At 38.7% G+C, this 13,778-nt stretch overlaps 1 protein-coding gene across 1 annotated transcript; it reads left to right on the forward strand.

Annotated features, from left to right (window-relative positions):
• Positions 1–8,423: 8,423 nt before the first annotated feature.
• Positions 8,424–13,063, forward strand: LOC132129637 (intermediate filament protein ON3). Its single transcript, XM_059541280.1, has 9 exons — positions 8,424–8,909; positions 9,979–10,187; positions 10,817–10,877; positions 10,981–11,076; positions 11,175–11,339; positions 11,460–11,585; positions 11,694–11,914; positions 12,030–12,073; positions 12,253–13,063. Exons 1-9 carry the CDS (start codon positions 8,532–8,534, stop codon positions 12,495–12,497), a joined length of 1,545 nt encoding a protein of 514 aa, XP_059397263.1. The 5' UTR covers positions 8,424–8,531; the 3' UTR covers positions 12,498–13,063.
• The last annotated feature ends 715 nt before the right edge of the window (positions 13,064–13,778 follow it).

The following is a 13,778-nucleotide window of genomic DNA, read 5'->3' on the forward strand; positions in this document are numbered from 1 at the left end:
AAAATGTATGCATTGCTGAATCAAACCTTGTAGTAACAGATGATCTTATACTTTTTCTGCTTATAACTCATGTTGACTTGGACATCGTGAGATAGTCTTCTTTGGATTGTTGACTGACATTCAGCTTTTACCAGAGTTGGGACTTTCAAGTCACAAGCAAGTCTTCAAGTCATATCCCAAGTCCTCAAAGGGTTAAAGTTAATGAGATAATTAAGTGATTAAGTGATGATTGTGCATTAATGATGAACACCTGCTGTTCTTGAGAATTACAGAGGATCAGATGTTGATGTTTTATTGGTTAAAGTGATGCAACCATAATGGAGATCAGTGTTTGCTTTAGTGGGGCTCTTGACCCTTGACTGTCATGTTAGATCTCTTTATGTAGCATTGCATGAGGTGCTGTAAAGCAGAGAGAAGACATTAATCTGTATGTGATAGGTGGTCAGATTACAATCAAATTAACATTAGCTCTATTTAAGTTTGGCATAATCAACCCAGTAAAACTACACTATGGAAAAAAAAATTAAGTGAATTTTAAATCTACTAAGTGCATAAAAAATTTGAAAAACTATACTCTGTAGACACACACAGACATCAAGAACCAGCATATGACTCTCAACAGTGGTGACAATCAACAAAATGTTGCATGCTGGGTAAAACCTTAGTAAAAACTCCCGTCATGCGCTGCAGTATGAAAAATTGTCACCACTGTTGAGGATCGTGTGATAAGTGTGTTTGTCTAAAAACCTGAACTGATTGTCTCCTTTTGTGTCTTTCAACATTGAAGCATTGTGATTTTTTTTTACTTCAGTTTAGTAATAGCTAAGTGTCAGTCTACTATCCAAAGATAAACACAATTTCATGATGTTCAGTCATCATGAGTTATAAGCAGAAAAAGCATAAGGCCATCTGTTACTGCAAGGTTCGACTCAGCAATCCATACACGTTTGTTGCAAAAACAATATTGCAATTGTTTTGAATCAAATTGGTTTGAATTAGTAAAAGGGTCAAGACACTACTTAAAGCAAACCTTGACCACAATTATGGTGGCATAGTGTTTTTTTTTCTTTTACTTTTTTTTCAGTTGAAGGCTGTGGCTAAATTCAGTTGTAGTTCTTGTGTTTCTCTTTACTTCAGTGATGTTGATTGTTAACAGCAGATGTTCATCACTAATGCACAATCATCATTTAATTAGTCACTTAATTATCTCTTTAGCTTTAACCCTTTGAGGACTTGAATATGAATTGAAGACTTGCTTGTGACTTGAAAGTCCCACCTCTGATAGACAGAGCCGTAGATCGCTGACAAGCCACGCCATATCGCGTTCATTATCGAAGGCGATTCATCTGCGATAATGAACGCGATATGGCGTGGCTTGTCAGCGATCTACGGCTCTGTCTATTAAATGCCACTCCAATTATAAGCAGGTGATGGAGATTTTAGCGGTGATCACGGAAGCAGCTTTACTGATTAGATGCGCATGATCATATCGTTCGATATATCGCCCAGCCCTACTATTTATCTATCTATCTATCTATCTATCTATCTATCTATCTATCTGTCTGTCTGTCTGTCTGTCTGTCTGACTGAATTACATTTAAAACATTCAGACTTTAATGTTTTAAACTAAAACTATTTTATAATAGTAAATATTATAAACTATTTTAAAGTGAAAACTATTTCAAACTGAAAACCATCATACTTTTAAACTTTCTGTGCTGGCTTGAGTGCATTTGTCTCGACAAACTTTTTTATCTAGTTGTACAGTATGTGTCATTCAAAACAAGAATAAGCTCCCTTAATTCAATCTTAGGGAAAGGAATCTCTTATCTAAACCCTTCACACTAGCACAAAGTACCACTCAAAGCTTGGGACAGATGAGAGTCTGAAGGAGATACGATGGGGACCTTGGGGTGTATGAGAGAACGTTTCTTATCTTAGGTCTTAACTTAAGATGTGATATGTTAAGTTATGATTTTTCGGAAATTCGTATTACAGAAGCAAATCTCAACTTGATTAGGGATTCTTATCCTATCTTACGAAATCGGATCTTATATCTAGTTAGGAAATCAAGTTTGACAATCCACTCTCAGGCCTGTTACCAAGCAACCAAAATAGCACGAGCTGCTGATGAGGTAAACAAAATAACAGAAGCCACTTCACTTTGAAAATCACCCTTTGCAAAAAAAAACCTAAGGCATTAGTCACTTGCACTATAACTGGTAATGTGCCGTGATGCTTTAATGGTCTCTGTAATGCTGGTTGTATTCATGTGCTAAATGTAATATCATGCTGTGCGGCAGTCTGTAATTACTTATAAGTGTTTTATCATCAAAATATAACATATCTTCAGGGTCCTCCAAGAGTATTTCTACCATGTCTGTTCTTCATTTCATTTAAATGGGATACCATTGTTGGACAGCGCAATTGTAAACAGTTTTTTCATTCGTTTTATTATAATTTGTAATGTTAGGACAGCTGTGGGGTTGTCCTAAAGTTAAGACAGTTTTAAGAATCTTTTGTCAATTTAGTAGGTTTCTGTACTACCCCCTTCCTATCTGTAGTTAAGATAAGATAACACACTTAGGAAATGCTGTTCTATAATAACTTATGTCCTAACTGAAATGACAATGGTTACCAAACAAAGAAGATAAGATTTTAAAGTTAGGATCTTTCTGTGCTATGCCCCCAGCAGAGCAAAGAACATGTAAGGGAGGGAGGTAAGGACGGATAGCTGGATAGGTGACGTGATCATTATTAGGAATAACTGACCTCAAAATGTCAGAATCAAGCATTTCAGAGAGCTGTATAAAATAATTACATATTATTACTATTAATAATTACCTAAAAGTTTGTACATTTCAGTGCAACTTTCTGCCATTTCTGACATACTAGAGTACATTCAAAGTGTGAGATTTATGAGTTGAGTGTTTGAAGTAACTTTGCCCTGACTGATAATTCGAGACGTTTTCTCATCGGCACACTATACAAACTATGTAAATATGTAGTGTAGTTTAACAAACTGAAAAATAAAGTGAATCAACTTACACTTTCTTTTAGAGGGTAAGAATTATTATTCATGGTGATCATTTATATGACGGGAATTGTATCTTTTTAGCATGTAATGCAAGCTTATTCTCTAATAATTTGCCACACATTTTTTGCTTGATGATAAGCTTCCTGATTATAAGGTGTCTCTAAAAGTCTCCATGGTAACATATCAAACTTTCATCAACTGACCACTGTGTAGCAGAGGCCAGGAAACATGTGAATGTGTGTCAGTAGTAGTGTGTTCTGTGGTAACCCTGGTGCCATGACAACTAGGGGCGTGGCCTCTGGTCAGGCGGCCATTGGGGAAGTACTGAGCAGACATACCACTGAACTCAACCACTGAAAGTCACTGAATATTTTACCTCTGAGTAATCTTGCGCTCCCATTCTATCTCAGTCCTACTATCAGATTTCAGCTTTTGAACAAATGCTGCAGATGTTTTGTGCTGTAATTGTTTAGTCTCACTGAGATTGGAGGTTGTCTGAAAATTTGGTATTTTTACAATGCCTTGGTCACCCCGAGACATTTGGGATATCTCTAATACCTAAATAAGTTTCTATCCACAATCATTACACGACGACGAGTGAACGTGTGGCTTTGCATTCATTTACTTTGATTCACAGGCATGCAATTTTTTATTTAATTGAATACCTGACAGACATATTTGGTTTTCTGTGGTATATTGCTGATTTGACATCAATATAATATTATATAGAGGGCAAGAATAAATTATGTTTTGTCAAATTTGCGATAGTCTTTATGGAAAAAAAAGTCTCTTATGTTCAGTAAAACAGTAATATTGTGAAATATTATTACAATTTAAAATAACTATTTTCTATATTACCCTATTTTATAATAGCAAAAAAAGCTGAACTTTTGATCTGATTGGCAGGCTTAAGTGTATGATAGATAAGTGGAAACTTCTCCCCCTCTCATTAATTGGCCGTGTCAACATTATAAAAATTGTAGTGCTCCCAAAATTTACTTATTTCAGAATGTGCCCATCTTCCTCACTTCTTCCTTTTTCAAGATGTTAGACTCTATTATCATGCCCTTCGTCAGGGCCTCCAAGCCCGCCCGTATTTCAAAGGCCCACTTACAGAAGCCCATGGAGGAGGGTGGTTTAGGCCTGCCCATCTTTCGGCATTACTACTGGGCCTGTAATGCCAGAGCATGGGTTTTCTGGAATCAGTCCATGGCTGGGGGGTCAGAGGTGAGCGGTTCCGGCCCTAGATGGCCTGAGATTGAGCTTAGTAATGCTGTGCCACTTACTGGTGCTTCCTTGTCAGCCATTCTATTCACTAAACCTTATATTAAAATTAAATCGCTACACAAAATTTTTTTACTCTGCAACTCGATTAAAATTGTAAAGCAAATGAAGGTAATGCTGAACCTTCATGCTCCTATATGTCAGAACTCCTGTTTCAAGCTTGGTTTGATGGATGCTGTTTTTACGCAATGTCAAATAAAGGTTTAACTACTATCAGGGATCTCTACATTGACAATCACTTTGCATCTTTTGCTCAGCTCCAGGATAAGTTCAAACTCCCTACTAATACATTTTTTAGTTATCTGCAAATTAGGAATTTTGTCAAGCATACTTCTCTTCTAGATGCGGCCCCCATGCAACATGACTTTTTTGATATTATGACCAGCCCTCCCACCTCCAAACATTTGACTTCTCCATTTGTTAATCTCTTCATTGTGGCATCCCCCTCTCTCGCTATTTAAAGAGGCGTAGATCAAGGACATCGGCGGAGTTATATATCTGATTAGTTATGGGTGGTTTAAACAGGATGAAATCATGCTCTATTAATGCTTGACTTCAGCTTATTCAGTTTAAAGTAGTTTATAGGTTGCACGATTCCAAGACTAGACTGAACAACATTTTTCCTGCTGTTTCCGCCATTTGTGATAAATGCAGATCAGCTAATGGAACTCTTGGGCATCTTTTCTGGTCCTGCTCTAAGCTCATACGATTCTGGGTTGACATTTTCCGTTTGTACAGTGCTGTTTATAATAGACAACTGGTTCCTGATTGTCTCTTAGTGATACTAGGCTGCTCAAATGGTTCTTTGGCTTTTCCATTCACTTTACAACAATCCCTCATGTTTGGTATGACCATTGCAAAACGGGTTATCCTAAAGGAGTGGAAGTCAGTTTCCCCTCCTTGCTTCAAGAGGTGGCTTAATGATATGGTTTCCTGTTTACACCTTGAAGAAATTCAGTTTTCCATGTCTAACTCTCGAGATGACTTCAAAAAGATCTGGGACCCTTTCATAGAATACATCAGGAAGGATAGACCACAAACTGGGACCTAAATGCATTGTTTGTTTGTTTTTGTCATTGCTGTTGTTGTTGTTTTTTTTTGTTTTTTTTTAGTCTTTGCCACTCCCCTAAAACATTTTGGGACCTCTGTTCAGTGAATTTTCCTTTTTATATAATCTCTAGATGCTGGCTGTGTGTTTTCTTGTTTTCTTTGTGCCTCATTTGTCCAATTTACTGCCTTTTTTGTATTATGTATGTAAAGACCTGCATAAATAACATTTACAAAAAAAAATTCAGCATCATTACTCCAGTCTTTAGTGTCACATGATTCTTCAGAAATCAGTCTAATATGCAGATTTGCTGCTTAAGAAGCATTTTATATTATTATTATTGTCAACGTTGCATTATCAAACAGTTGTGCTGCTTAATATTTTCAAAACAGAGGCTATAGAGTGCAACATCATATCCTGTCACCCGCATTTGACACAGGGTGAGTAATTCAACATGAAGTTTTGTGTGACACACCTTGAAGGAGTGATCAGTGAGAAAGTCGTATATGCGTATATGCGTATATGCGTTTTGGGTGTAGTGGGGCGTCTCTGATTTCACAAAGATAATCGAATAAATATGCGCAAAGCAATTTACCAGTGAAGCAAAACTAAAAGTATTAAGCAACATTGAAACCTGAACCTTTTAAGCATCAAATATCAAATTCTCAGAACACAAAGTTCAGACTAGTCATTGTTCTCTGGTGGGGTGTGAAGTGATTCTAATAGTATCAGCCACTTGATGTGATCAGATACAATCAAAACTAAAATCAAAAGCTCAAAAAAGTAAAGTACAGCAGGGTTATCAGGCTGCAAATTTGTGATGAAACTCTCATTCCACATGATTCATTACTGACTCTTAACTCATTTTAGCTGTGCAGAAAGAATGTGCATGATGAAATGAACAGCTTCAATTCTAATTCACTCCTTTGTTGTTAGACAGCATGAAAACATGCAATATACCCCCGTGATTATTTAAAAACACATAGAGATGTACACAAGAGAGGAAGGGTTGGCATGTACACTATGTGACATTAAATTATTGTTTTCTGTCTGGATGTCGCAAATGGTGACATTGTTACCATACCTGCATAAAAAGAAGAATCTTACTGTATAATTAAGCAATCTTTTGGGCAGAGACTTCCAGATTCATATCTCTGAGTTTTGTTTTCATGTTGATTATGAGATAAGATACAGGGAATGGCAGCAAAATGTCCTGGGAGAGTTCAAAACACAACAGACAAACCTGTTTTTACATTTAGAGAATGTAATAAAACATTCCACTAGTAACTATGCTTTACTTTGTGTTCTTAGTTCATCATTAGTTCAATGCACCTTGAGTCCAAAACAAATTTGCCTTTGGGGACAATACAGTGTATTTCATTTCATTTCATTTCAGGGGTGTTCAAGTCAAAAGATGTACCACATTTTGCATTAAAGTGAGACATTGTTGTAATTCTGATTCGCTTTCTCAATCTCTGAGTAGATAAGAGTGAGTCACAGGCACGCTGGTTTACAAACCTTATTATATTTGCATGGAAAAATTGAGCGTAATTAGGTTTTCATTGGTTCCTCACAGAAACAATAGCCGGGGTTCTGTATTCTTAGGAAAGGCTAGCACCTAAAGAAATTATGACTCCATGACTGAAAAGCAGTGAAGAAGATTAAAGCAAAGGGGATCTCAAGATACTGTAAATTAAATCAGTAACTTTTCTAAATGCTCTTGTATTAAGCATTATCAAATAATGAAAAACAGCAGACATTGTCTGAGATGCCAAGATTTGTCACCCAGAAAGGAAAAATTTGACACGCGCACCGCAGCAGGTCATCCCACTTTAGCAGAAACTGCTCAGGAGCTTGAAGTTGTTATCTGACTTAGTTAACATAATTGACTTCAATAATGAGGCCTTTTAAATGAAACAACACATGCTTGACCTCATGACCCAAACACATAAACACCTGGTGATGGTCAATGGAAAGGACTGTGCTGGAGGAACAGGTCAAGGCAGATATAGTTTTGTTTGAGCAGATACTGTAAAGCTTAGGGAATTACCAAGAAATTCAGTGCATTGGTGTGGTCTTCTAGAAGCATCTTGGATATCCAATGGCTAAAAGGATCGAATCGTATCAGAAAAAAAGTCACATATCTGTAAAGATACAGCGCAAATCTTAAAACGTGCCATTTTAAACCCATTAAATCATTTATAACAAACTAAAATTGAAGAAGGCCTAAACTTATCTTATGGTTTCAGGACTTTACGGGGTAGATTGAGAAACTGAGAAACTGTTGGTGGCCTCTATGATGTATCTATTATAGTACATAACCTTCTTCATTTCCACCACATTAAGCTCAACTTTATAGAGGCACTTCAAGCATTTGGGTCACCATATAATCTTTGTGTGGATTTAAATGTTATATCAGATCACAAGTGAGTTGGGTGCTGGAGGTTATGCTAAAGTGCAGCTGGGACATCACATGCTCCACTTTGTGTAACTTCCAGTGCTGAGAGATAAAACATGTCAGCTGTCACATGTTTAGAGTGAATTTAAAGCCTTCCAGATGTCTTATTTGTAAAGGAAAATCCATAGTTGCTAGCTATTTCAATGTGAAACATTTGGCTTGAAGAATCTGCTGCATAAGAGTATTTCAGTATTAGTGTTTAATATTATTGACTTATTATTGTGTGTTCACATTCTAGATTTGGGCTTTTATCAATGCGATCCATTCTTTAATAGAACAAATAATATATATATATATATATATATATATATATATATATATATATATATATATATAAAATAACCAGTATTATACAAAAAAGGTGGAAAATATAGAAGCAACTTTATTGTTTAAACCATTAATATTTGCAGAATTTCTTTTTTGTTTCTAGTCATAATAAATTACAAAAACATCCATGTACTGTTTGGGCTAGGAATGAAGGGATATGAGTATTGAATTTCAACCACACCCACCTACTACACCAAAGCACCGGCCAATCAGAGCCTTGTTTTGGCTCCTCCCGCTTAGCAGCACATAAAGTAGGAGGCAGAGTCTGCTGTTCTCTATCTGCTCGAGTTTCTCAAGCACAGCAGACAAGGCTCATATCTGCTGCTCTCGCTCCAGGTCATTCTCTACCAGCACAAGACAGAAAACACTTCAGCAGGATGTCGTACACCAAGAAAACCAGCTACTCAGTGAAGTCCTCTTCCTCTGGATCTGCTCCACGCAGCTTCAGCAGTATGTCTTACTCCGGCCCCAGCGTCAGCCGGCAGAGCTACAGTGTGCGCAGCTCCTATGGAGGTGCCAACCGTGGCATGGGAGCTGGAATGGGTGGTGGTGGCTTCATCAGCAGCTCTTCAGCCTATGGTCTTGGCATGGGCATGGGTAGCGGTGTCGTAGCACCCATTCAAGCGGTCACCTTCAACAAGAGCCTCCTGGCACCTCTGAACCTGGAGATCGACCCCAACATCCAGGTTGTCCGCACCCAGGAGAAAGAGCAGATGAAGTCCCTCAACAACCGTTTCGCTTCCTTCATTGATAAGGTGGGTTTAAAGTTTCTTTCTTTCCAGTTTTATTGGTTAAAGAGTTTCCAGGTATGAGTCAAACTAAAGGTTGTAATTACTAAAAAGCAAAAAATACCACAAGATGATAAAACTGACTGCATGTTCTTGCTTAAAACATCTCTAGAAGTTGATCTAGTGTGACATAGAAAAATATATATATATGGGGTTGGAGAAAAGGGTGTGTACGTGGTCAGAGTGTGATGGCTTTTCATTTGAATGGGATGCCCCGAAGCTCTTCTGAAACCCTTGTGGAGAGTCCACACCCAAATAAGGATGTCCTGAAGGACATGAAACCTGTAATCTGAATATTAACCTTGTTAAGTTAATACAAACTATGTATTATTACATTTACAGGCTAAAAAATCAATTTCAGAAGAAAAGATCACATACCTAGATAGTTAATATTTAATTTGGAAAAACTGGGGTCATGTTCTGGATAGCACTGGATAGGTTACATAACAGCGTTCAAGGCAACAAAAAGAGGAAACATTCTGTCACACTTTAAAGCCTTTATGTCTTTGTGCCCTTCCTGTTAACTATAATAGTCTGCTTTGCATTATATTATTTACTTAAAACACACTGTTTGAATAAGAAGCCTGATAAGTAATGTCAGCTGGCTCAGTGACACCTTTACTGTAAACTTAATCTGTATGCAATGTTCACCTTGAGCTGTTAAAGTGCTATCACTGAATTATTTGCTATGTAGACAGTCCCATCCACAGGATAGGTACAGCTCTAGTCACCCTTCCTAATGTTCTACTGGAATATGCGTCACCATTTCCAATGGGAAAAAGTGTTACAAACTGAAAACATGTGCTTCTTTCGTTATTTAAGGAAAACAGTGCTTTCTTTGTGAAGATCATGAACCACAAGCACTATGTTGGCATATGGTCTCACTTCTGTGAGCTGGCGCGGAACCATGATTCCAAAATGACTTTGCAGCATCGGTCTGGGGGCGTTGCTCTCCAAAGCTGCACTTGCTGCCAAGTATGGTTTTCATTTGTGCCTTGATTGAGACAAAACCTCTATTCTCATCTTGCCAATGTAGGTACGTTTCCTGGAGCAGCAAAACAAGATGCTGGAGACAAAATGGAGCCTCCTTCATAACCAGACGGCCACCCGCTCCAACATTGACGCCATGTTCGAGGCATACATCAACAACCTGCGCAGACAGCTCGACAGCCTTGGCAATGACAAAATGAAGCTGGAGGCTGACCTGCACAACATGCAAGGCCTTGTTGAGGACTTCAAAAACAAGTACGTACAGTGACTTTCACAAAAGACTAATTTTAATTTGGCAGGACATTTGGTCTGGGGGATGGACGGCGCCCAAGTATTGTCAATGGAAGCTTTTGTGGTGCACTTAAGTTTTCCCAGAATAAATGAGGCTCTATAAATTCAAATGGAGGCAAAAAAATGTTTTAAAGATCTGATGGGAATAAGCTCAATTCATTATCCAACATGGCTTATGTAACTGATACAGAAACTGCATATTTGCTGTAGTCGCTCGCTGGTAAACCTGCACAATGTCCATCCTTTTTGAGATTTAAATCATAGTATAGGAATTTCAGTGATATACATAATGTCCCATTGAAAAAAATATGTCTGTGCCTCAATTAAATGGGTGTCAGCATGAGTCCGATAGATTACAGCTATTGAACAAACATCTCAGCAGTACCTTTCATGGATCTCTAAACAAATCATTCATTCATTCATATCTGATCGGCCGAATAATGCTAAAACCCATGGAAAACACTGAACTCAATCCAGAAAAAGCATTTCTTACGAAAGATGGAGCATTGCTGCCCCCTAGTGAACAAAACCCATTTATAAACAATTCAAAACATTCCTGATTTTAAACAGTCATTTTCTTCACTTCTCTTCAGGTATGAGGATGAGATCAACAAGCGCACAGAGTGTGAGAACGATTTTGTGCTCATCAAGAAGGTTTGTAGATTGTCTTTTACTCACATAGTTCGAAAAAATGTAAATACTCACAAATGCATACTTCAATCGTAAATGATGATTAAATTATGTTTGCTTTTTGTAGGATGTCGATGAGGCCTACATGAATAAGGTTGAGCTAGAGACTAAATTGGAAAGCCTCAGTGATGAGATCAACTTCCTCAGGCAGATCTTTGAGGAGGTAAATTACTGCTAGAGATTCCCACTAAGCATATAGTTCACTTACATATGACTTAACACACTTTGATAATGCTGTGCCCTCTCATTGTGAACTTGTAGGAGATCCGTGAGCTGCAGTCTCAGATCAAGGACACCTCAGTCGTTGTGGAGATGGACAACAGCAGGAATCTCGACATGGATGCCATCGTCGCTGAGGTCCGCGCTCAATACGAAGACATTGCTAACCGAAGCCGGGCTGAGGCTGAGATGTGGTACAAGTCCAAGGTGTGTTATCTTTTGAGTATCATCCAAACTGTAAAGTCTTCATCTGGTTGTTCAAAGCAAATTTTACTGTTGAGGTGCATGAGATATTAAATCTTACACATCGTATGTTCTGTTCCTCAGTACGAAGAGATGCAGACATCCGCAACCAAATACGGTGATGACCTTAGATCAACAAAGACAGAGATCGCTGATCTTAACCGCATGATTCAGAGACTGCAGTCCGAGATCGATGCCGTGAAAGGACAGGTATGCAATTACACAAACAAAAAATTTTGAATATTTGAATATTACGTTTGTTTTGTAGGCAACAGACATTAGAGTGAAACTGAGCACAAATATTTATTGTTACGGCAGCGCTCCAATCTGGAGAACCAGATCGCAGAGGCAGAGGAACGAGGCGAGTTGGCCGTGAGAGATGCCAAGGCCCGCATTAAAGACCTGGAAGATGCCCTGCAGAGAGCCAAACAGGACATGGCCCGCCAGATTAGAGAATATCAGGAACTGATGAATGTCAAACTCGCCCTGGACATTGAGATCGCCACATACAGGAAGCTCCTGGAGGGAGAGGAGGACAGGTGAGTCAATGAAATGCATGCTTGCTGTGAGACCTAGTATTCTGTCTTTGAGATGAGGTTCAGATTCTCATTCTGCGCAGGAGTCTCATTACTTCTTGTTCACTCTTTCCAACAGACTAGCATCTGGAATCAAGTCTGTCAATATCTCAAAACAGAGCAGTAAGTTTGATTCTTTATCACAGAGAACCCTACTGAAAAGCCCAGCATGGGGTTTTAGTATGCTCTTGTATCATGGACATTCTGTGCTGGTCTTTTCAGGATTCTTTCTTTACATAAAAATTCTTAGAACTATATGAAATCAGGAGATCCTAAACATCTTCATCTTTCTGTCCTGATAGCGAGCTATGGCTCTTATCCCATGGAAAGTGCAAGCAGCGGCTACTCTAATTATTCCAGCGGCTACGGTGGTGGCTACGGTGGCGGCTACAGCTCTGGCGGTGGCTACAGCTCTGGTGGCGGCTACAGCTCTGGCAGTGGCTACAGTGAGACCATCTCTCAGACCAAGAAGAGCGTTGTGATTAAGATGATCGAGACCAAGGATGGCAGAGTTGTGTCTGAGTCCTCTGAGGTTGTCCAAGATTGAGCGAGTCCCCTTCCCCAATTCTGTCCTCTAAACCACACGCCTTTTATGCATTCCTGACCTTCCCTCTCAACCGTTATGACTGCGGCCGGTCCAAAGCACTAGAGACGAATGCAGTCATAAACAAGGTTATAAGCAATAAACCATTCACTCTGACCGAAAAATTTTCTGAGGGACCAAATGCTATCACTGCTCTTTTCGTGCCTTAATCCACATCACTAAAAACTCACGCCCTCAGGCCACTGCACAACAATACTGTCTTCAGATCTTACCTTGCACAACATGGCCACGTCTGTAGGCTGGACAATCCTCAATGTGCCACTAACATAAGCTAGCCATTTAGCTGAATTGCTCAACAAGCTAAGAAACTGATTTCCACAGTAGTCATGAAGGGATGTTTGCATTTGTGCTAAATTACTAGCATGTTAGTGGTAGATCCATGTGGTTTGCCTATTTAGTAGAGACTGTCGTTTCATTGTACTCTGCCAAATAAGAAAGATGTTGCCCATTGTTTATCCTGTTTTCTGAGGTGCTGTTTTTGCTACCAAAAATAAAGTGTTTACCTAAAACTTGTATTCACATCTTTTGTTTGTGTGTGTGTGTGTGTGTGTGTGTTAGCTAACTAGCCTCTCTAGAAAGCCCACACCCTTCAAAGACATGTCAGCAAGCTAAGGGCTCTTGGCTGGTTAGCATGGTTCAGTTTGTCCCTGCTGACAAATGTCATAGGCTGATTACTTACTCTACAACATCTAGACAAAAATATATCTGAAATAATATAAACAAACAGTCAATACTATTCTGAGTAAATAAAAAAGTGTGGTATTCTGGGGGGTGGGGGGTGGATGCTTACAACAACTCAGATTGTCAAGAACTCAAAGGATGCACATTGTCTTTCTGCTGGATGAGGCACGTTGTACAAGTGTTCCTCTTTCAAAAGAAACCGAATCGATTCCTAATGCGTGTGTGACCCCTAGAGATACATGACGGAACTGCATGCCTGCTGCTTGTGAGCCGCAGACAGACATGCGAATACAAAATTAAACTGAAATGCATAATACTGAAAATAAAATGAGTAAAAACAAGCCAAATATAACCTTTTACTGTCATCATATACAAGATTAAGTATATTTATTGGAAGGTTAGTTAGCCTACTTGTGATAGTAATTTAAATCATAAGGGTTTAACCGGCAACAAGGGGGGAAACCCAGGACAACTGCATGCCACCCATTTCTCAGTTAATGCAGCAATGTCGCTTCTTACTCATGCATGATATTTTGACTTTGT

This window comes from Carassius carassius, chromosome 46 (genome assembly GCF_963082965.1).
Source record: "Carassius carassius chromosome 46, fCarCar2.1, whole genome shotgun sequence".
In the NCBI taxonomy this organism is placed as follows: domain Eukaryota; kingdom Metazoa; phylum Chordata; class Actinopteri; order Cypriniformes; family Cyprinidae; genus Carassius; species Carassius carassius.